The following is a 24,000-nucleotide window of genomic DNA, read 5'->3' on the forward strand; positions in this document are numbered from 1 at the left end:
TTTAATTTATATTTCAACAATGGTGAAGATGAGAGGAGGAAATTCATCAAAATCAACAATGGCGGTCATAATTAGAAGTGGAAGTTCATCAAATTGGAGTAAACGAAGAGGATAACGATCATCAGTTGGAGTAAACTAAATGAAAAGCGAATATATCAAACCAAATGTGATTATAAGAAATAAAAAGTGATTATATCAAGCTAAATGTGATTATTAGAAATAAAAAGTTATTATATTAAATTAAATGTGATTATAAAAAAATAAAAAGTGATTATATCAAACTAAATGTGATTATAAAAGAATAAAAAGTGATTATATCAAACTAAATGTGATTATAAAAAAAATAAAAAGTGATTATATCAAACTAAATGTGATCATAAAAAATGAAAAGTGATTATAAGAAATAAAAGTGATGATATTATATCAAACTAATTGAGTTGTAAAACTAATTATACTGATACAAAACGGATTATGCCAAATAACTGATTATAAAAAATAAAAACTTATTATAATAAATGAAAACTGATTATAACAAATCTCTACGTACGGGAGCTTTTCCTCAAAAAAAAAAAAAAAAAAAAAAATCTCGATCTACAATTAAGTACTCCATTATTCCAAGAAATCCCCAAAATTGTTTGAGAAGAGAAAGAAAATTACCCTAAATTGATTGAGAGGTTAGCAAGAGGGAAGAAGTCAAGGAAGTAAAAAAGAGCGACCATGGATTTTTGGCCGGGTATATGTCACTAATGGACTGATGGGCTTCGGTCCACATTAAGTTAATGTGGACCGGGTCCATGCAAGACAGATTAACAAACTCATATCAACTTACCAATTATAATAACTTCAGTAATTGTTGTATTTAACATGACTTTGCTGTAAACACTCGTGTGCAAGTTTAAAATAAATATTTAATATATTACTGCATATTTCAATAAGGTAATATCATTCAACGAATTTAACATAACTAAATTAACAAATTTTAACACCTTTGATACGCCAGCTCCAGTAAATCCCTAAATCATCAAATTTATGAATATGAATGTCTTTAAACTTGCACACGAGTGTTAATAGCAAAGTCATGTTGACTACAACAATTACTGAATATTATATTTGGTAAGTTGATACTCATGAATTTAAAATAAATATTCAATATGTTACTGTATGTTTCAATAAGGTAATATCATTCAACGAATTTAACGAACTTTAACATAACTGCTTTAACGAATTTTAACACCTCGAATCCGCCAGCTTTAGTAAACCCTTAAAAATCATCCAATTTACAGTAAATCAACAATGTCAAAACCATATCAAACTCAACCAATATCAAATCCAACCCAATCGCCCCATCCATCTTACTATATCCAATCTCACCGTTAAAGATACCCTTAAAAAGACAAACGGTGAAAGTATGAACTTAACGAATTATAAACTTAATGAATTTTAACACATTTTATTCGTCAGCTTCAGTAAATCGCTGAATCAGTGTCAAAACCATCAAATTCACCCCAGTATCAAATCCAATCCAACCGATCCATCTACCAGTTCAATATCACCAATAAAAATACCCTTAAAAAGACAACCAGAGAAAGCATAACGATCATGAAACACTTGGAAGAATTTCCCTAAAGTACCCAATTATTCCTCCTCCTCTTTGCACCCACATTCATCTTCATACAACAAAGGATACGAGTTAGATAAATAAAAAAAAAAGGTCGTCTTGTTCTTGTTTGGACCGACGAGCAAAGTCTCCCCCTTTCTCTCTCCTCTCCTTCAGTGCCCTTCTTCTTAAGGACACTTTTCTTCTTCTTTTTTTGGGGATTTTTTTGGATTTTTTTTTCATCATATAAACCGTTTTTATTCACTTGACACACCTTTGCTCGTATTCTCTCTCCTCCCTTCTTCTCAATTAAGGTCACCTCCAAAAAATTAAAAAAATAATTCAAGAAATAATGTCATAGAAAAAAAAAAAAATCAGCAAAATTTCTTCAACGACTTAATTCATCTTTCTCTCTCTTCAAAACCAGGTACCCAGATTTTTATTTTTTGTTTTCTTGTTGTAATTTTTGTGGGGTTTTTTTTTTAATTTAATTTTTGGGTTAATTTAATTTAATTTATTTTTATTTATGTGTAAATTTTTCTGGGAATTTTGTAGCTTTACTTGTTCTTCTCTCTCTCAGTTTCCCATTGTAGCGGACTCCACGTTCTCCATTGATATTTCCATCCTCCATTGATGCAGCTTCCGAGGTTAGTTGGTTGTTTCTTTTTGTAATAATAATTGTTAATTTCGCAATCTAGGGTTAATTGTTTGTCTAATTTAATTTAATTTAATTTAATTTAATTTAATTTAATTGTCAGTATATAGTTAATTCAGGGTTAAAATATTTGTACCCATTGGTTCTAGTTTGATTATTAAATTTTCTAAAATTATGTGATTTTTTTGAGCCTGTTTTAATAATTGAATCAAGTTTTGTTGCTAATGTGTTGCAGAACCTTTTAATGCTAAGATTGAACTATGAAATTGGACCTCTTGGCGGCCGCCCCTCCTGCACTGGCTCAGGGACGGGCCTGTCAGCAGCATTGTTTGTCGGACTCGGGTGTTGAGTTAGGTGAATTGGGGATGGAAGATAAACATATAACATTTGATAGTCCTGTGACTGTAGATAAGAATTCTGAGGCTTCTGTTGATAATGCTGGTTTAGAATGTACCGATGGCGCTGAGGAGCTCGGGTGTGATGCTTTAGGTGAGAGGCTCGATGAGTTGGCTCTTGTGCCAACTTCAGTTTCAGGGTTGGACATTAGTTTACAGGAACCTAGAGCTGAAAAGGACACTGCTTTGGTATCCTCTTCTGATGAGGGTTTGTCTGAGTTGGATCATAGAGACGAAAATGCAGGAGGCTTTTTTCCTGATACAGATTTTGAACCGATTACTGAGAGTAAGTGTGAACACGATGATAACGACTCTGAATTAGGAGATGCATCAGACATCAAATGCTGCTTGAACAACTTATGTCTTGATGGGGGACCATGTGAGCGTGAGATGAACTCATTTCTGAGTGGTTCTGAAGCACAGCATATGGTAGATTCTAAAGCAGACCGTGGCAATGCCACTGATGGAGGTTTTGCAGAGGCTGTTTATTCTGGAACTGTGGTTAATGGATCTTCAAAGAGCTTGGTGATGCCAAGTACATTTAGATTGAAGGGCTGTGATACTGCTCCTAATTTTACCTGTGCAGTTGATAGTTTTAACCAAGCTGGTTATACAGAAAAGGATAATGCTGGAACAGATGGTGATACGTGTGAGTTGAAATCTCTTGACACTTCCTCTTTGCCTTTGCGAAGGAGTTCTAGGAGTAGAAAATCAGTACAGAAAGTGCAAAAGGAAAAAAATGCAACTAAACGCACAAAGAAGGCCTCTAAAGTGTCACTCTGTCGAAACATTGATTTTCTTTCAGAGGCTACAAGAAAAAAACGTACTAGCTTGAGTAGATCAAGTTGTTCATCTGGTTGGGGGATGTCAGAAACATTGTCAAAGTACTTTCAACAGAGCAATGAGATTTCCGTAAACTTAATGATAGATCAAAGATCAAGAAAAAAGAAGGCAGGCCAAAAGAACAGGAAGAAAAATAAGCTTAAGATGGTTGCAAGCTCAAATTTTTCAGAGGACAGACAAGAAGCTCCTATTCGTCCAATTCGCATTAAGGTTACTTTTGGGAAAAAGGAAGAGTCTCGTAAGGTGGATGGCATGCCTCCTGTAGTGTTTGATGCTCTACCTGGCTTTCAGCCTTCTAATGAAGGTAAGGGACTGAGTTCATGTCCCTATATTGATAGTGCTGGAGGAAATGTTATGGATAGTTCAGTTCCCAGAGAAATGCCTGGATTAATGCCATGCATCAATTCTACATCAAATGTCGAGTTTTCAGGTTCAAACCTAGAGATTTGTTCTGAGTCAGGCAAGTGTAGTCTTGAAAATGGTTCTCAACTGGAATTTGAAAAGCGGGACAGCTCCGTTGCTGATAAGTTTTCTGACCCTGGTACATCACCTGATTCAGAGGTCATTGACCAGGCAATTGACTCTATTATTGGGCCGAGGGCCTCTTGTGGCAATGCCTGTCCCAAGAGTCACAGCTTCCCCGTTTCTTCAGAAAAGAGTAAGAGCAGAAGATACAAGAAAGACAAACTCTGTCTAGCAGGCAATCCTGTTTTAGAGTATCAACATAGTGCTGATAGAGATAAGGTGCCTACGAAAGGTGTTCAATTGCAGAATTCAGTTAATGATGTTTGTTCTACTGACAATGTAAATGGGGATAGTGAAAATCCTCCAAGCAACACCTCTGGCAGTGAGCTAGCTATAACAGAGTTGTTGCCAGTTGTTGATGAAGGTTGTCACTGGGCTTCAAGTCTGGAAAATGGTGCTGATATCAATACTTGTCCTAGTATGAACATTGGGATTGAATCTGCTAATTCTGGGAGTTCATGTCAGTTGGTTCCTTCCAATAAAACTCAAAAAACGAAAACTTCCAAAGGTTCAAGAGCCAAAGGGAAACCCAAGAATAAGTCTAAGAACACGGATGCCATTGGTCATCAAAAAGAACTTTCTAGCCTACCGAAAGGTAAAAATAAGTTGAAGAGTAAGCACAAAGTGACGGATTCTGGCATTTTAAGTGAGGCATACAAGATAAGGGCCCAACCAGGGACAGGTATCTAAAATTTATTGGTTATGTTTCTCTCTGGCTCTCTCTACTTGGTGCCTTTTATATGTTTTCTCCTATTTTTGAATCTTTTGATTATAGCTTTGCTTTTCGAGCTGAAAGATATTGCAAACTGTTTCAGGGAACCATGATGTGGTTGATGTGGGAAGAACAGATTCTAGCAATGAAGTGCAACTGGAGAATGCATGTTGCTTAGATCCTGTACGAACTGGAGCTGGGGAGCAGACCTTGGCTCCTCGTCTTGCATGGGTTTGTTGTGATGAGTGTCTAAAGTGGCGTTGCATACCTGCTAACCTAGCAGATACCATTGAAGAAACAGACTGCAGATGGTAATGTCATATTTCTGATAATCGCTTTACAAACAAACCTAGATTGCATTTAGTGATAATATGCTGTTGGATTTATGCTAGCCGTACATAGCTGGATTTTATGTGTAACTAAATTAAGTCCCGTGCCACGCACGGTTTTTACAAAATTTTATAACGAATTATAATGTTAATTCACAATCTACCAAAAAAATAATCCTCATATTTTAAAATGAATTTGAAAAACTTTGTTCTTAATTTATATCCAGAATTGAGTTCCGAATCAAAAAGTAAAAGATATAAGATTTTTATAAAATAAAAGATATGAAAAATATGTGAATATTTTTTTAGGAAGTGAATACTACAGTTGAATATATTTTTTAAGGAAGTGAATACTACAGTTGAATATAGTTTTTAAGGAAGTGAATCACAATTATACACAAAGTGAATTTTTTTTTAAGGAAGTGAATATAAAAATAAAGAAAAAAAGTTAAAAAGGGAAAAATAGCACCAAGAAGTGACACGTGTCATTCTTGGTGTCTGTTTTAATATTATGTTATTGATGGGCCATTTATTGCTATCATTTAGTCAAAGATTGTATGGTAATGTCCCAAATTCTTTTATGTTGCAAATGCACATTGTCCATTTGTAATTATTGATTTATCTATGGAAATTATCACCACCTACCTAGTAAGGAGGTGTGTGTGTGTGTGTGGGGGGGGGGGGGGGGGGGAGGGTGGACTCGGGGAGGGAGGGTAATCTGTGAAGGGTAGGATATGGACTGCCTTGACCTCTTTGCTCTCTAAACCTTTAAAGAAAGAGCGAACTTACATAAGGTTATAAGAGGGGTATGTGATAACAATTGTAATGGCAATAACTAATAAAGAAACAAAATAATAACATTGTTGACAGTAACAAAATTGGCATTATGAAGTGACCTCTTTGCTCACTAAACCTTAAAAGAAAGAGAGCACTTACATAAGGTAATAAAAGGCATAAGAGGGGTAAGTGATAACAATTGTAATGACAATAACTAATAAAGAGCAAAATAATAACATTGTTGATGGTAACAAAATTGGCATTATGAAGTGGGAGGAGTAGCTTGGAGTTAGAGCTTGAAATAAGGCTTGAGGAAAGGATTTATTTATGACTATGTGTGCTTGATGTTTTCCTTCTCCGTCATTCCACTTGAATGCTCTTTGCTTCTATGTTGGTGATGTTAATAATTTTGCAATTTTGTTTGTTATTTATCATTATGACGATTGAAAAACAATCAATTTATACCATTTAAGAGGGAAATGGTGTTTGTATCATTGATTCACGAAACGCGGGACGACGAAGGGTTCTGCGAACCCGGACGCGTGTCCTGAAACGCGGAACTTACTTGTTACGGTTGGTGGTGGTTCGTGATCAGGTTCGTGTTTGATAGAGTACCCATTTATGGGCAAAAGACTATTCTATTTTCTTTAGTTTTTTAGATTTAATTAAAGCTTCAAGTTCCATTAATGGAGGATCATGAAGAGAGAAGTGAGTGAAGGAAGAAGAAGGTCATTGATGGCTGTAAATGAGTAAAATAACCCTAACCTAAATTTTTATTTATTTATTTATTTTTATTTATTTATTTATTTTTTTGTTATTTCTCCAATACTCCCAGTTTTTACTTCATGTACAATTTTTTTATCTTTTCTTCTTATTTTTAGTGCCTAGTTTTTAGTTATGTACTGATAATAGTGTACAATATTACTTTTCATTTATTTTTTGGTTAATAGCTGATTACGAAGTACTTTCCAATTAAAGTCTAATAAATTTAAAAGTTTAAAAAAAAAAAAGAAAATTTTAATTAAAAAATTCAAGACCTAGAGTCATACATTCCGGGAACTCTTTAGCCTACGTTCCCCGTTCCTGTTCCCGTCTCACGTACCATGTAACGTTGGTTTGTATGCGGAATATGAGAGTAATTTGTTTTTGCTCCCTTTTGGCCTAAACATAAGCAAGGATTGTAAAGTATCTCTTTTGGCTTAACAAAAGAGTTGTAGGTTTGTAGCACCTTATCTTTCATTATTTAGAAGGTCCTGCGAAGGGAGGATGTAGACTACCTTGACCTCTGAGTTCTTTAAATCTCAATTCTCAAAGGAAAGAGTTAACTTATATAGGCTTTGTTTGGTAAAGAGCTTTTTGCTAATTATGCCCTATTAGAGGTTTACAAAAAAGCTAATTTTGGTATATGGTAAATAGCTTTTTATAAGAGCATTTTGTGCTAAAAAAACTCTTTTAACAAAGCTTATTGAACAATTAGCTTCTTGGCTATTAAATACATTAAAACAACTAACAATTAACAACTATTTACCAAACACTTTTACACAATCAGCTAATACAACAAGCTATATCAATCAGCTACCAACTAATTACCAAACAAGGCCATAAGGTGATACAAAGCGTAATAGGGATGATAGCAATTGTAAAGGTATTAACTATTAAAAGAACGAAATAGTAATATGGTATTGGCGATGACAACAAAATTGGCATTTTATGAAGTAGTTCTTGCCTTCTTGGAGGAGTAGCTTGGATATGAGCTTGAAATTAGGCTGGAGAAAAGGATTCTTAGCTATGACAATGTGTGCTTGACGCTTGCGATTTCTTTCATTCCTCTTCGAATGCTCTTTGCCTCTATTTTGGTGATGCTAAAACTTTACAAATTTGTTTGTTATTCCTTAGTTTGACACGGGATTGAAAAACAATCTGTTTTATTATTTAGGAGGGAGGTGGTGTTGTACGCTGAGTATGAGAGAAGATTTTTTTTTGTGTACTTCATTAGGCCTAAATTGAATTGCTTAAATGTTCATGCTTTGAATTGTTAAGTATTTGTTTGGGCTAATCATAATAGTTGTAGGCTTGTAGCACCATATCTTCTACTACCTCCGTTCTTTTTTAGTTGACATGTATTACTTTATGGGAAGTTTCTACTTAGTGGACATGTTTATATTTTGAATATTATTTAGATGTTAATTTGTCATTTTACCCTCAATAATTTTAAGGGTCCTTTTTTAGTCCTCCTTTCCTATCTCCTCTCCCTTCCCTTCACCATACCTGAACTCTCACACCTCCATCGTCATCTTACCTGAACCCTCAATAAGTATTATTTAGAAACTTATTTTCTGGTTTATCCTCGGTAGGTTGTGAATTGGGTGACTGGCTATTGTCTGGTAATTGGTACTCATGCATTATATTTATAGCTTTTCAGTTAAGGGTTTAGTTGTGGTTTTGCCTTTTCTTCTATATTTTATTCATCATAATGTTGGTCATAGGACTTGCAAGGATAACCAAGATCAAGCTTTTGCTGATTGTTCAATTCCTCAAGAGAAGTCCAATGCTGAGATCAATGCTGAGTTGCAAATATCTGATGAAGAAGATGTTCGTGGTGGGCACTTAGGTTCCAAGGGTGGTGGTCTTGGGCAATCAGCAGGTTGTTGTTTGGCTTTGCTAGTGGAATATAATTGTTCCAAAAGTTCTTGTAGTTTATATAGTTTTTAGGATTTACTCTTCTTTTCATTTTGTCCTTCAGCTTTGCAGCCCTCAACTTGGATGCTTATAAAGTCTAACTTGTTTCTACACCGCAGTCGCAAGGCCCAATCTATGGATGAGGTTTGATGATATTTCTGAACTTATTAAATTTTAGTGAGCTTGTAATGTCATACTAGGCTGCTACTTTTTAATGTGACAGTTTCGATTTCAATAATTGGAAGCTGACAAATTTAGATGCTTCTTGACTTCTATATAAGCATATAACAGTTTGATTGTGATTTCTGCTGGGGGAATATATATCCCTGAAACCGCTCTTCTCCTTTTCCAGTTTTATTTGATTTAATATAAAATTTGAAGTGACGTCCTGGAAAATTTTAAATGAAGCTTACACCTACAGTCCTACTCACTTGTATGCACTTTTTTATTCAGTGAAGCTACCTTACCCTTTTGTGCTATAAATTACCTCTCTTATTTGGTCTGACTGTTGTTTTTAATCAGATAATGGTTTGCCATTGCAAACCTCCTGTAGATGGTCGGCTGGGCTGTGGTAGTCAGTGCTTGAATAGAATGTTGAACATCGAGTGTGTTCAAGGAACTTGCCCATGTGGAGATCTTTGTTCTAATCAGCTGGTAGGTGCTTGTCTGTGAACAGTGCTACATGCTAATATTTACGGTAAATTTTTATCTTTTGTGGACATATTATGAAGATTCTATTTTCCTGCAGTTTCAAAAACAGCAATATGCCATGCTCAGTTGGTTTCGTTGTGGGAAAAAGGGTTATGGATTGCAAGTCTTAGAAAATATCTCTGAAGGGAAGTTTCTCATTGAATATGTTGGCGAGGTACATATCTGAACTATTTGATTATTCTTTTGGTAACGATATATTTAGTAATATAAAGTATAATACCTCAGAAAAAAAGCTGTCATTAATGGTAAGAGTATGTGCTCTGTTTTATGTATTGAGTTTGATTGAAACAAGTCTCACATTATTTTTGTCTAGGTGCTGGATTTGCAATCTTATGAGGCACGGCAAAAAGATTATGCTGCTAAGGGTCACAAGCATTTCTACTTTATGACCCTGAATGGGAACGAGGTTCGTACTACTCTTTTTGTGAATTTCTTTATGGGCCCCATGCTTTCTGTGTGCTTGTTTATGTGTACAGCAACTAATGCAGTTGCTGTAGGTACTAGTAACCTATGCTACTTTCCTTTTACAGCTGGCAAATTGCCTTTGACTTCTCCGATATAATACAACAGATACTCTCATCCTTTATATCTAATTATTGAAGTCTTAGTAACACTCGTGAGAAGCTTATAAAGTAGAGGAAAATATAGGGGGATTCGAATTACTACCTAGCTTTCCAGGAACCCTCTCACCAAAGTCTTAAAAGTCATTCCTAGATCTGCTAAAAGGTGGTTGAAGTAAGAGATGGGCAAGCTCTTGATGACACACCCAAGCACTGAGATATCCATGATTATCAGAAGACTTGAAAGAAACTTAAATATGAAAAAGTACATTTTTATTTTTTTTAATTAGATTGTCCGACAAGAAAATAACAGTATCATTAGCAAACTGCAAGTTAAAAGTTTATGGGGCATTGCATGTTGCTTTGTTGATGATAAAACATCTTTCCTTCGATGTTGTTGGAAGGTATTATTCTTGATTAATACCCTGCCCATGTAAGCTGGTGGAGGCAGGGGTTTGGAACCATGGGACTGGAAATAGTTTGATTATTTTTCTAGGTCTCTGTTAAGTGTTAAATTTCTGTAGTTTATGTGTTGCAGGTTCTTGACGGATATGTAATATTTCTGTCATGTATTTGATGTGCTTCATTTTGTCCTGAATCACAGGTTATAGATGCAAGTGCCAAAGGAAACTTAGGTCGCTTTGTTAACCATAGTTGTGATCCTAATTGTCGTACTGAGAAGGTGAATTTACTTTTGACTAACTTGTTCTTTATACCTGTGGTGTGATCTTTCTTTTTCTTCTACATTTTTATTTATTTTACCTTATGGGGGTAAGTACTCTTACTGACTATCTAAGGTTTGTTGTATAATAATAAATGTCTGGTGAAAATTCTAGCACCTTCTAAACTATTTGAAAACTGTAATTTGTCTGAAGTTATACGTGTTTTTTTCGTGATGGACTCTCAAAATGTGACGAGTCATAAATATATGAAAAAGATGACTTGCCCTTTTTATTTATTTATTCTTTTTGGTGTGTGAAATTTTGGTTGAATGGTACATATTTTAGTTATTAGTTAAGCCATTGGGCGTGTTCCATTTTCCTATTTTTGGCTTGCTTTTATCCCCCATTGAATTCTTGTATTAAAGTTTGCATTCTGCTTTTACTTGAAGTTTAAATATAGCATTATCTTAATTTTTGTCTATCTAAAGAAAATGTGTTGTTATCTCCTTTTCCTCTTACCGAGCTACATGATTTTTTTTTTTTTTTTTTTTTGGTAACAGTGGGTAGTAAATGGAGAAATATGTGTTGGCCTCTTTGCGTTGAGGAATATCAAGAAGGTACTTATCCCCTTTTTTTCTGCTATTAAATGAACCTATTAATGCTCTAATCCATTAGTATGAAGTGGTCGTTACATAGTATACCACAATTACTGTGTTTGTCTGTAGAATGTCAGCTCTTTATGTAGTATTACTCCTATTCTGTACTGGTGTCTTGAGTGAATTGCCTGAGGGGAAGTGCTTCTTTATTTTCTTTGAATCTTTGTATGATGGAAGGAAGGAAATATTTTTATTTTTATTTATTTTTATTTGGTTTTTCCAAGTATCTGTTGACACTCATTATAGTTATGCTATAATTGAGTCTATGGGATTTGATGTTAGGTCATAGACTCATAGGTACCCACCCTACTTTAAACAGTTAAGCCAATTGGCATCTAGTGCTTCTATTATCTAAGCAATGTGCTTTATGACTATCCCATGTATGAAAAATGGAATATAAAGAATTACTAGTAGAAAGTAGGACGGTTTTGCATGAGGGGGATAGGGAAAAGGGTAAAGGGATATAATGGGAAAGGAAAGTAAAATTCTCAAATGTTACTTGTTTGTGTGAGGGGAAAAGGGATAAAATAGACTATAAAAGGAAAGGAAAGAAAAATTCTCTAATGTTACTTATTTGTGTGGCAATAGAGGGAGAAAGGGAATGAAAACCATTACCATTACGACCACCACGACGAATAACACCACCTTCTTCCCACCCTATATTACTTCTCGGCAACGTGGCGACAACAATAGAGGGTGGCCATCCTTCTCTCTCTCTCTCTCTTTCGTAAGGGTCCGGTGGTTTGGTGGATTTGTGATAATTGGGTGAATGGTGGGTGGGGTGGGGTAGTTGTGGGATTACTTTAGGGGTGGTTCTAGGGTGGCTGCGTGGGTTTTTTTGGAGATCTGGGTTGTTTAGGGGAGGGTGAGGTGGTTTTCACCTTTTCGAGGTGTTATATTTGGTTGGGTGACTTGGGCCGTGCTATGGTGTGATGGGGTTGTGAATGTTGTTCAAGGTCATTTGGTGGTAGATGTTGGTCAAGGTGATTGGGATAATTCCATTAGAAGGATAGAGGTAGGGGAGTCATGGGGAAAACATAGTGTTAAAGAGAATGGTTAAATGACCATAATTAAAAAAAAAAATCAGGGAATCATCCGTGTTTTTTCCTTGCCCGCTTTTTCCCCCTTTCCTCCTAAACATGTGCCCCCAAAATGTTAATTCTCCGTCACCCGTAATTGGTATTGTAAATGCTCTATTTCTCATTCCAAGATAGAGAAGGGGCTGGTAATTGAGGTGATATAAATATCATCTGCATTGGCTTGCCTGGGAAATGATCTTAGCTGCCATAGACTGTATATTTGGCGTTGCCAACGTTTAAAAGATCATTTTTACCTCTATTTAACTTCTATTGTTTTGCCAGAAAGTGTGCATACATATTGCAATCATGAGTGGAAAACGTGTACCCTGTGAAGGGAACTTTGTTTCCCATGTTTCTCTTCAGTCATTTTATTTTCCAAATCGTTTTGATGAAATGTTATTGGCTGTGTAATGATTCCATGCATCAGATATACCCTATGACCAAGTTTCTAACCTTGTGGCAACCCATATATGTCATAGTTTCAATCCCTGCTGTATCTATACAAGTATAAATCCTACTGCTCCTCAGCTTCAGTGAAAAACTTGTTTGCCTGCCTCTTTCACACTCCTGCTTGATATCTTCTACCGCCTGACCTGTATGGCACTATGGCTACATTGATCTTGATTGGTGTAACTGATGAGTTTTGACAGACTATGGGAAGCAGTTGGACAACAAGAAGTACCATTTTTAGATATCGCTTTTGGTGGGTTACTGGGTTTAGACCTCTTAGGAGGCTGTTTACTACTAATTTATTAGAGAGTAGATCAATATAAGTATGTTTTAATAAAAGATGCCTAGTGTCTTACCCTGTTTACAAGAGGAGGTGAGGGTTAAAAAGAAGCCCTGAACATCAAAGAGGCACTGCATAGAGTCTATAGACTGAAGAATACGATCTTCTTAACTTAATTATTTCTGGTTAACTATGTCATTGATGTACTTGTGATCTGCTATGATGAATATTCATAAGGTTGTAACGTGACATGCAGGGTGAAGAGTTGACTTTTGACTACAACTATGTACGGGTATTTGGTGCTGCTGCTAAGAAATGTCACTGTGGTTCTCGTAAGTGTCGGGGTTATATTGGAGGTGATCCACTCAATACACAAGTAATTGTTCAAGGAGATTCAGATGAAGAATTTCCCGAACCTGTTGTCATTGATGAGAATGGTAGAATTGACCGTACCCTAGAGGATATGAAGGCTAAATCCAGTTATCTAGATGCTGAACAGGCTCTAAGTGAAGATAATTTAATTTTCAAGAATTCAGAAATTATAGTTGAAGGACGAATGGTGAATAAATTGGACTCTCTGATTGATGACGTTGGGCAATCACATACCGTGCTTGTAAAGGACTCAGTTCATGAATCTCCAGATAGTTCATTAGACTTGCGACCTGAGAATTTGAAAACTGAACATATATCTGCTGTAGAAAATCATACTTTAAAAACAGCACATACGAGCACACTAACATCTTCCCCAGAATCGGATTTACTGCATGTGGATAATGCAATAAAAAAGTCTTTATCCGGTTCGGTTGAGTCTAACATTAGGGTGTCTGAAGTTGACATTGAGTGTGAACCACCTATTGCCAGACCTCGTTCTCGCATGAAAATTTCTCGTCCATCTAAATCTGTTAAGAACCGCAAAGTTAGCAGCAATTCAGCCAATGTTGGGAAGGCTCCTCTATTAGCCCAGAGATCAAAGATTTTGTCCTACAAGCCAAAGAAATTACTGGAGGGTTCTGTCAATGGTCATCTTGAAGCAGGTAGGTTTAGTTTTATTTATTTGTTAATTTATATTATGATTAACCATATGGATAATACCTTTTCACTAAATAATTCATGTAACTCACAGTTGAAGAGAAGCTCAACGAATTACTTGATGCTGATGGTGGTATCTGCAAAAAGAAGGTATGGTTAACTGACTGTTGTTCTGAGATACGGTTTGAACACTTCTTGTCCTTGACAATGATAGTCCCCTCCCTTAAATGACCAAAGAAAGAAGACAAATAGATAAGAAAACTGTTGGGATTCAGGTGCTGAATGTTTGTTTTTTGCTTTTCTTTCCTTGTAGGATGCCTCTAAAGGCTACTTGAAACTTTTGCTTCTAACTGCAGCTTCTGGTGATAGTGGCAATGGGGGATCAATTCAGAGGTGAGTTTTGGTTTAACTGTTGAATTGGTTATCTTGTTTTAATTTCTCATCTGTCTCAGTGTAATACTGTTTTCTCTCAATTTCTATTATGACATCTCTAATTGTATTGGTCACTTAAGTTATTCTTCCAATATCAGGCAATGAGGTCTGATCTCCTTTACTGAGATATCAAAATATTATGGATTAAGTTTGGTTCTTTGGAGAGGGAAACTTTATGTACTCTGCTATTGGTTTATTAGAGTTGGCAAATTGGAATTTGATCCCATATCGATTTGAAGAAGGGGATTTTTTAACTAACTCCCTCTGTTCTAATATTATTGCAACACTTCCCATTCTAAAAAGTTTCAAAATAAGTGCAACAATATCTTGTCCTTGTCACATTGGTCCCTCTTTATATCCCTCTGTATCTCTCTTTAAATCACATGAGCTCCTTCTAGATTGTAGCAAGTAATATTGTTGTTAGGGGGTGTAGCTAGTAACATTGTGGCTAATATTCTGGGGTTAAATGAAATGAACAGTCTTGGAATTTTTGGTGTCAATTGTATTGAATTGGCTGAAATTGATCTCAGCTTGAAACTTACTAGATGTTGATTTTTCTTCTTTTGTACATGATTGTACGACTCTGTAAGATGGCCAACACTGTATTTAAGATTAGATTTTGGAGATTTCTCGGCTGAAAATTGCTATTCTGACTAATTTTTTGATTTGAATTGAGTTTGTGATTCTGCTCTCTTTGTTCTGGGTTTGTGAACCACTATTTTTTTCTTCTTTGCTGCAGCAATAGAGATCTTTCAATGATACTTGACGCGATATTGAAAACAACATCCCGCGGGGTGCTTTTGGACATAATCAACAAAAACGGTATCTTGTTTGTATTGATGTAGCATCTGCCCTGCATTTGTTGCATTCCATGATGCATGAAACTTCTTTGTTTTTCAGGTTTGCAGATGCTACATAATATGATGAAGCTTTACAGAAGCGATTTTCAGAAGATCCCTATCTTACGGAAGCTTCTTAAGGTATGTATAAACCTTTTGGTCTTTGATAAAAGATGGTGAATCTGTTATTTTTGACAAATTTGGGTTCCAATACATGAATCTGATTAATTTTGTAGTACATCACATGACTGATATGGTTATTGTCTAGAATAGCTTAAAGGCTAAAGTTTTATGCATACCTTAAGAAGCTATTCTAGACAATAACCATATCAGTCATGTGATGTACTTTAAATTATGAGTAGACATATAACAAGGAGTCTTCCTTCTATGCTTATAAGTACTTTCATGAGAGTATACTTAAAGTTTACAAATTTTGATTGCTAAAATGCTTAATTTATGCTGAATTTCAGCATTAAAGTGTTATTGTATGCTTATAAGTACTTTCATGAGAGTATACTTCTATTATTTGTGACAAATTCATTGGTTAATTTTTGGTTTTAAAGACCATGAAAAGTCCCAAGCGGACCTGTATAGGGGGTCACTGGGTATTTTTTGTTTTTCAAAGCAGACTACAGTTTCTGTTAGATCAAGCACTGTATCTGGTCTCCAAAGAAAAAAAAAAAAAAAAAACCACTGTATCTATTACCCTATACCGCTGCTGTTTGTTGCAGCTGGATCTAAGTGTAGATTTGTTAGAAACTATTGAGCATATTAGCGTATACGTATGGGGAACGTAATATTGTGCTGACAATAGGCTAATATGTAAAAGTAGCAAATGAGAAGTCATTCAATCCTACATGTGCTATGCCTGTTGTATCCTAAATTATTGTTTTCCTTAACTAAAGGTAATTGCAAATCTGAAACTTCTAGCCTTAAACTGCTCTCATTTTGTGGGTTTTTGTAATCTGAGGTAAATGAAGTTTAAGTGATTTGTTCATATCTTTGAGCATTGTTGAATAATTATGAGCTTAGCTGGTTATGGATAAAGCTGCTTCTGTGTACTCTTGGAGATTATCCCTCCTGCTGCTTCTGTTTGTTTATTTATTTTATTTTATAAAGGTTTTATTTGAGATTGCATGCTTCTTAGTTATGTCTATATGCAAGTGGATGATGCATAACTTGAATTGTGTTTGGACTAGGACATTTACTGGTTAATTAAGGTTGCTTCCATGTACCTGCAACCCTTGCCAAGCAGCAAGTTCTTTTCTGTCGTCTACTTGCTTATAGCTCGTGATATTGTATGCTTCTTTTTTATGTCTAAATTTATGTGGATTACGCATCTGTTGAACAATGTGGGATGCGTTCTTGCAGGCTTTGGAATTTTTGGCTAAGAAGGAGATTTTGACTGTGGATCGCATTAATGAAGATTCTGTACATCCTGGAGTTGAGAGGTCAGAGAAAATTATTTTATTATCTTGTTTTTCAATTTCTTTTCTGGCATTTGATGAAGGGTTTAGAAACTTTAGAAGTGAAAGAAGTGTAATCGAAGCTCTCTGATTAAGCGTACTGAATTACTGATAGCTTCAATAAGTTCACATTTTTTTTCCTGAGATTGGTCTGTTCTTTTTGGCCTCTATTTGTAGACTGTACTGTAGTCTATATAGGCCGTTGTGACTCATCTACAATAATTATAATAAGAGTCTGTAAACTTGTAAAGAGGAGGTATGAAGAATAGATTTAGATTGTGCTGGTTTCAAATACTTTCTCGTTTCTCATGTGATTTAATGCTGATATCCGTTTTCTCAAGGAAAGAGTTTGAAGTGGAACCTCATATATCTGGTTTTGGTTATTTTGTACATGAAATTATCGAATAACTAAGTGATCTTCTAAGCCGTGCTGAGTTTATTTTTTTAAATTTCCAAAATGAATACTGTATTGTATAGTACTCCATATGTGAAAAAAGATCTTTGGCATTTTTTGTATAAAAAAAATTTCCTAGACTTTAATAATAAAATTAAATTTTCATTGGAAATGACATTTGTGGTAGAAAGAAAATTAATGTTTACTAATACTCGTTAGTCTAGGTCACTAAAAATAGGTCCAGCTTAATTATTGTGTTTAGGAGTGAGATTCTGATTTAGTGATTTTTTCTTTAGTTTAGACGTTTAATATGAATATATGGTTATTGATTGAATGCCTTGGCTATCTTTTGATTTGATTTTTTTTTTTTTCATCTTTTTATAAGTAAATTACTATTTACTAACCCTATTTTTAGCTGTTTTCATGCATTTTGTCAAGTCAATCTTCTTGTTGCTTCCTTGCTCTGTGCTCAACATTTTTTGTAAAGTTGAATGTATACCATTGAAATTTAGTAACCTTTGTAAGTGTTTATTTGTGTCATATTTAATTTGCTGATTACAACTTCAACAATCTGCTGCAGTTTGAGGGAATCCATATTGTACTTTACAAATCACAAGGATAACCAGGTATAGTTCCTGTTTTCTTATATGAATAATAGATGTGATATATGTTTTATTTTACATAGTCCCTTTATATGTTGTGCTACATTTATTTTGGTCTTGCTAATCTTAAAAAGAAAAAGAAGCCTAAAATTTTCATGTTGTGATACAGGCTATTTCCTGTTTTCACCTGAAATAAGGTGTTCAAATTTGATCTGAATAATTCTAAATTAGTATAATATGGCTCAATCATAACCACCATGAGGCGCTATACAAAAAGGGCTTTTGTATTCTAAATATGTGCAATATGTTTGTTTGTTGGAACTTGACCAATTGTTTTGCGGTACCATTTGCATTGACACTTCTATGACCTAACGTTATATGTCCATTTTGTTACATGAATTGTTTCCTGTCCTATGCATATTGTGTCTTTCCTGTGGGACTAAATGTTAACAGTCACAGTGGCAGTCTGGCAGAACCATATTTCCTAAAAGATCCAATCTGTGTAGTGACAGTGTTCTTGTTTTGGTCTCCTACTGTACTCATTTATTTGTACATGCCTCTGCATACCTAATTTGGTATGCCAACTAAACGGAACACTTTCTAGCTTCTACCATCCAAAAAAACAATTCTCATTGAGTGCAAAAACCTCAAGTCTGTTGTCCATGGATTTGATTTATTTTTTGAAAATTTGATCCCTAGTATTCTGCTGCACCAGGTCCATCAAATTGCGCGGAACTTTCGGGATAGGTGGATTCCTCGAAAATTTAATCGAGTGGATCGAAGGAGAGAGTTTCGTAGAGGTTCAAACTCTAATAGATATTTTGGAACATGCCATCATTGGAGAGAGCAAGGAGCAATGGAAACAGAACGCATAAGTTCTTCTGATCAATCAGGAACAACGAATAATCCTGCTGATGCTAGAACGCAAGAGGCCTCTTGTTCTCAGTTTACTGATAACCAGACTGTTGTTAGCAGACCTCGGAAGCGTAAAAGCAGATGGGATCAGCCTGCAAGGTCACCCAAGAAAATTATAACAAGCCCTAAAGTTGAAATTAGTGAAGGGGGGCAAACCCTAGTTATCGAGGCAAAGGAGGACATTGGTTGCTCTGGTGCTCAGAATTTATCCAAGCGTAGTAATAATGGAACAGATGACGTGATGCAGAACTCCGATGATGATGCACCTCCTGGGTTTTCTTATCCACGTGATCCTGTTGATGATAGTCCCCCTGGATTTTCTTCTTCTCTACAGTGCCAAGTTCCATTGGGCCTTCTCCAGGAGAGATTCAATCCACGTTTGCCTGTAGCATATGGCATTCCCTTGTCCATCATACAACAATCTGGAACTCTTCATTGTGGAACTGTTGATAGTTGGGCAATTGCTCCTGCCATGCCTTTTCAACCCTTTCCACCACTTCCGCCTTATCCTCGTGATAGGAGTCTGATGGGTGTCCAGGAAGAAGCAAGGGAAGGCTACCATTCCCATGCTGGTGATCAAAGGGACCAAGGTATACCGAGTACATCTGGGGCAAGCTTGTTGAATGTGCAAAATTCTGTTGCCACGAATCAGAATGCATTACATCATGAAAAGGGCCTGCGAAATTTCTTAGGGAAGAGGCATAATCGACAGAAGAAGTGGAACAACCAGAAGCCAAGGCCGCCACCTTGGCTTCGGAATTTGGATGGTTGGGGTTTCAAAGGGAACTATCCCTCGCATCCCAGAAACGGGTCATTTGACATAAATATGGAAACGGTAGCTAATGAACTAAATGATCAGCATTTAGCTGATGTAAATTGTAGTATAGAGTATGCAGGCAATTCTTGTTAGGTTTTACAGCATCTAATTTCATTGATTTTTTAGGAAAACATTCACAGGCTCCTTGATTTTATATCATTTCATTCCCAGTTGCCTTTTACTGATGGAGATTGATTGATTCATTTGAGACTGCATCTTCAAGCTAGGTTCGTGTCATGTCGGAACAGTGAAGGTCAGATGGTGGTATTAGGGAGTTTTGTAATTGGATGTCAATCTTGTATAGAGTGGGATAATTATTCCGGTCATTGCCTTACTCATATACTTTTAGGCATCTTCACAATGTTGGAATTGTAAAAAAGTACAGTTTCATCTATACAAAATTGAATGTTCAAAATTTTATCATTATGTTGATTGCCATTTGATGTAGTTGGAACTTTGTTTTGAGATTCCTTCACCTATTTTAGTAAACTAAATTGATAACAAAACTAAGTTACAGTATTTGATTTTATACCCAAATAGTGATTCATCTGCATAGCATTTACTTTCATACAGCATCCTTAATCAATACAACTCAGAAAAAGAAACGTCCTTTGCCTGTAATGTACAATTCAATAACTGTTGCACAAATTACTACCATTCGTAGGCTCATAGCTAGTCTTCCAAGTACTCGAACGATCATTTTCACCTTACTAATGAGATCCCACGAACAATCCACATTTGAGTTATCCCACATTGTAGAAGACATAAGGAAAATCACGTTTTTTTTTTTTTTTTTTAATTATTTTTTTTTTTCCCTCTTACTGTAAAGCTCTTACACAACTGAGTAATTTATATTGATCTGTCCTTACCAACATAGACATGCAGTGACTCATCACCATTAGAAGTTAGAACATGAAATGTGCGGTTCATCTTATTAGTAATTATTCAAACATTAAATAACTTGTACAACTTTAGCAGAACCAGGTGAAGAAGAATACTATTGCACAGAATGTTTAGCATTCCAGGCAACAGTGACAGTAGTAAAGAAATTGTTACTTTTTGAGTGTGTCATTTGAATAAGTAATTAACCTTTTAGAGGAAAAATTTGCGCAAAATTGGTCAAAAATCATGGACAGTAATGTCAGCAGTGTCTGATAAGTCGTTCGCTTCCTATCAAACCCATTTATAGCACTTGTACTAGTATCTTGTGACTTTTTTAACACTTGTCTTTGGGAATCCTGATACTGATGTGGCTAGTGTTTTTGCAAGGCGAGTTCTATGGCAATGTCCATAGCAATGGTTCGGTATCCTACTCTCGAGTCTCGACCATCTAGTCACATTATGTGAAGGTCCGGACCTTACCAGCATCAAAGTACTACTCCGTATTAATCTATTATAGCGGTAATGGAAATAAGTTTACAAAGAAAACACGTACATGAGGATACTCGGGGATATAGTTGTATAATGATGACCAATGACTATGTTTTAAATTCGTTACATAGTTACATTCGGGTTATTACAATTACCACAGTTTAAAACCATCTACCGCACGTTATTAATTCCATCAACTAAGTTGTCCCCATTCCTGTTTAGCTGCTACAGACCTACAATCACTGAAAAATAACAATATAATTTGAGTTGGTATCAGGCCATATCAGGCAACAAATTACTGCAACATCAACAATATATGTATCCTTGAATATTGCAACATTGCATTATAGAAAAAAACATGAAGTCAAAATTGAAAATAGAAACAAAATGCAAACAAGAAAATGATGCAGCTGAACCTGTATCTCCTACAGGACAATACTTGAACAGCAAAGCCTTAAACTCTTGTATTCTAGCTATCCTAGAATCTGAAATTCCCATAGATGAATCTTGTGCATTGCCACAACTACGAGACGTATTTCTTCCCATTAATCCCAGGTTTTCATCTATTATGGTAATTATCTTCTTCTATTTCTATCAGCCACTAACACTTAGCATAGCTTAAAATAAAATGTCACTGACTAGTAATTTTCTTCTAGCAGATAAATGACAACAAGGGTGTAAGACAGTGGAAAAAGGTGGAAGTGAACCTTCAAGATCACGTTTATGTTCCTAGATTATTGGAGGGCTTATCAAGTGAATCTTACGACGATTATTTTGATGAATATCTAACAAAAATTAGTGTGGAACTACTGCCACAAGATAAGCCTTTATGGGAACTTCACATAATCAACTGTCCAACAAGCAAAGCTGCAGGGCACATAATCTTCAAGCTTCACCATGCACTTGGTGACGGCTACTCTCTGATGGGAGCACTTCTTTCCTGCGTAAATAGAGCAGATAATCCTTCCCTTCCGCTAACATTTCCTTCAACTCGAGCAAGGTCAGAAGTTAAGAACACTACTAATAGCAAGGGTTGTATAATGAAGGTGCCAAGAGCGTTATCTGCAATCTTCAAAGGAGCTTCTGATTTTGGATACAGTTTTCTGAAAAGCACTTGCATTGCAGATGATCAGACACCTATCAGGTGTGAAAGCAAAAGTCCGGGTTCCAATCCACTCAAAGTCTCTACTCTTGCATTTTCCCTTGACCAAATCAAACTAATCAAAACAAAACTAGGCACGGTATGTTATCTCTTTCAATCTGTCAGTTTGTCTTGTTTTACGTTGAAAATGAAAACTACAACATTGTATACTTATATCACTATATGAAGTAATGAACTGCTTTCTCCAATGCCATGTTTTAGCATTGTAGTATATATACATTGCCATAATGTAATGTTATATATAATTCATGTCTAAATCGGAATTCTAATCAGGCATTTTTGAGACTATATTGAAGTTAGTATTTTTAGAAACAGAAGCTCCATGTTAGAGCAAAAATCTCCGATCTCATTCATCATTTCTTCAAAATTCAATAAGCGGAAATATACAATACTATTTCATTATCCTGAATTCCTGATGTTAGTAAAATGACAGGGTTACTAACAACACCGGATATAATTTTTCCTACAGACAGTAAATGACACTATTTCAGGCATAATTTTCCTGGGGACTCGGCTCTACATGCAAGAAACTCAAACAAAATTCTCCAATTCACGGTCTACAGCAATGATGATGCTCAACACAAGGATTACAAGAGACTACATGTCAGTCGAAGAAATGACTAATGCACATACAAAAATATGGGGAAACAAGTTTTCATTTTTGCATATAGCACTTCCTAGATTAATCAACACTGAATGCTCCAACCCCCTTGATTTCGTCTATAAAACACGAAAACAGATCAGTAGGTACAGATATTCACCAGCAGTCTATCTCACTGCCCAGTGCTTGGAGATTATAAGGAAGTACAAAGGATCTGAGGTACACATTAAGATAATACAATTTACAATCCTTCTAAGTTCTTCCGGTCATACTTCATTTACATCTTCGTTTAAGGCGTGTACAAGTGTTAGTGAAAAATTCTTGCAGGTTTCCTAAGTGACTACACAACTTTAGTCACAGATCCATAGTACTTTAACCTCGATTTATTTGAAACTTCTTTCAGGCAGTCGCGGAACACATCCATGGTACATTGAGTAAATCAAGCATGTCAATGACAAACATGATTGGTCCAGTTGAGCAAGTGACATTAGCTGGTCATCCGATAAAAGGCATGTACTTCATGGTTACTGGCAGTCCTCAGGTAAGCAAAGTAAAATATGTAGTCATATATACACCCAAAATTTCTCTTCTTAAACTTCAAGTATTCAAATCAAATAATTTGTAACACAAGTAATTTCTTGAAAAAAATTCCCAAGTTTTAGATCAATAGCTAGAAGCTGATCAAAAACTGGATCCACTCACTCAACTAAGCTTCAGGCAATATTTTTGACCCAATCCATTTTTGCAACTTTTGACCAAGATCCGGAACTAATTTTGTTACTTACAGCCTTATATTTAAGCCAGACACAATACTTCCTAAAACAGGTAAACTTTTTGTTGAAGTCCAACCCATCCCATGATCACCTCTAAAACTTTCTCTATCAACATCAAATCGTGATCTAATCTTCCCCTTTAATCCACTTTAAATATCTTGACCCTTCATTTGTTAACGTACACTTTGTTTGGATGCAATTTCCATGTTTGGATTAGAGATCCCCCCCCCTCCCCCCGTCCCCCTCCAATTAAACATTAGTACATTATCCCTCCAAAATCGGAGAGATTTGGAAGGAAAATGAACCCCACTTTCTCCCTCCCCCTTTTCACTTCTATTTTGATATCTAAAGAAAGTGTAAAAGTCTTGTTTCCAAAATCAATGTAAGTAACCAACCACTGAACTAATTTTCTACATAATTTGACAACTTTTGTCTACCACTAATGGCTCTATCATTCTATGGACTTGCAGAGCCTGGTAATAACAGTTATGAGTTACACTCAAACTTTGAGGATTGGAGTTGGAGCTGAAAAGGGCTTCATAGACTCACAGAGGTTGAATTCATGCATCAAGAATGCTTTCGAGTTGATTTATGAGGCAGCAACAAAGAACGAATAAGGACATCCAATACAATATATATTAATGTAAGCTACGAGTTCATCCTATATTAGAATTTGTTAGAGATTAAGA

The 24,000-nt window shown here is 35.6% G+C and overlaps 2 protein-coding genes across 3 annotated transcripts; both read left to right on the forward strand.

The window, feature by feature from the left end:
• The first annotated feature begins 1,709 nt into the window (after window positions 1–1,709).
• LOC145613249 (histone-lysine N-methyltransferase ASHH2-like) lies at window positions 1,710–19,822 on the forward strand. 2 transcript variants are annotated; one of them, XM_081668322.1, is made up of 19 exons: window positions 1,710–2,024; window positions 2,153–2,244; window positions 2,488–4,697; window positions 4,831–5,038; window positions 8,320–8,477; window positions 8,577–8,656; window positions 9,035–9,166; window positions 9,261–9,377; window positions 9,537–9,629; window positions 10,388–10,465; window positions 11,006–11,062; window positions 13,167–13,944; window positions 14,034–14,089; window positions 14,253–14,332; window positions 15,111–15,193; window positions 15,272–15,351; window positions 16,582–16,661; window positions 17,651–17,696; window positions 18,388–19,822. In XM_081668322.1, exons 3-19 carry the CDS (start codon window positions 2,513–2,515, stop codon window positions 19,495–19,497), a joined length of 5,421 nt encoding a protein of 1,806 aa, XP_081524448.1. In that variant the 5' UTR covers window positions 1,710–2,024; window positions 2,153–2,244; window positions 2,488–2,512; the 3' UTR covers window positions 19,498–19,822. The 2 variants fall into 2 exon arrangements, with proteins under 2 accessions (XP_081524448.1, XP_081524447.1); XM_081668321.1 differs by having other exon boundaries at window positions 2,178–2,244.
• Window positions 19,823–21,133: 1,311 nt separating this feature from the next.
• On the forward strand, window positions 21,134–23,928 carry LOC145613678 (wax ester synthase/diacylglycerol acyltransferase 4-like). The gene is made up of 5 exons (XM_081668761.1): window positions 21,134–21,346; window positions 21,435–22,016; window positions 22,407–22,757; window positions 22,942–23,079; window positions 23,782–23,928. Exons 1-5 carry the CDS (start codon window positions 21,134–21,136, stop codon window positions 23,926–23,928), a joined length of 1,431 nt encoding a protein of 476 aa, XP_081524887.1.
• Window positions 23,929–24,000: the final 72 nt, after the last annotated feature.

The sequence above is a fragment of the Chenopodium album genome, chromosome 25, assembly GCF_948465745.1.
Source record: "Chenopodium album chromosome 25, dcCheAlbu1.1, whole genome shotgun sequence".
NCBI classification, from domain to species: Eukaryota; Viridiplantae; Streptophyta; class Magnoliopsida; order Caryophyllales; family Amaranthaceae; genus Chenopodium; species Chenopodium album.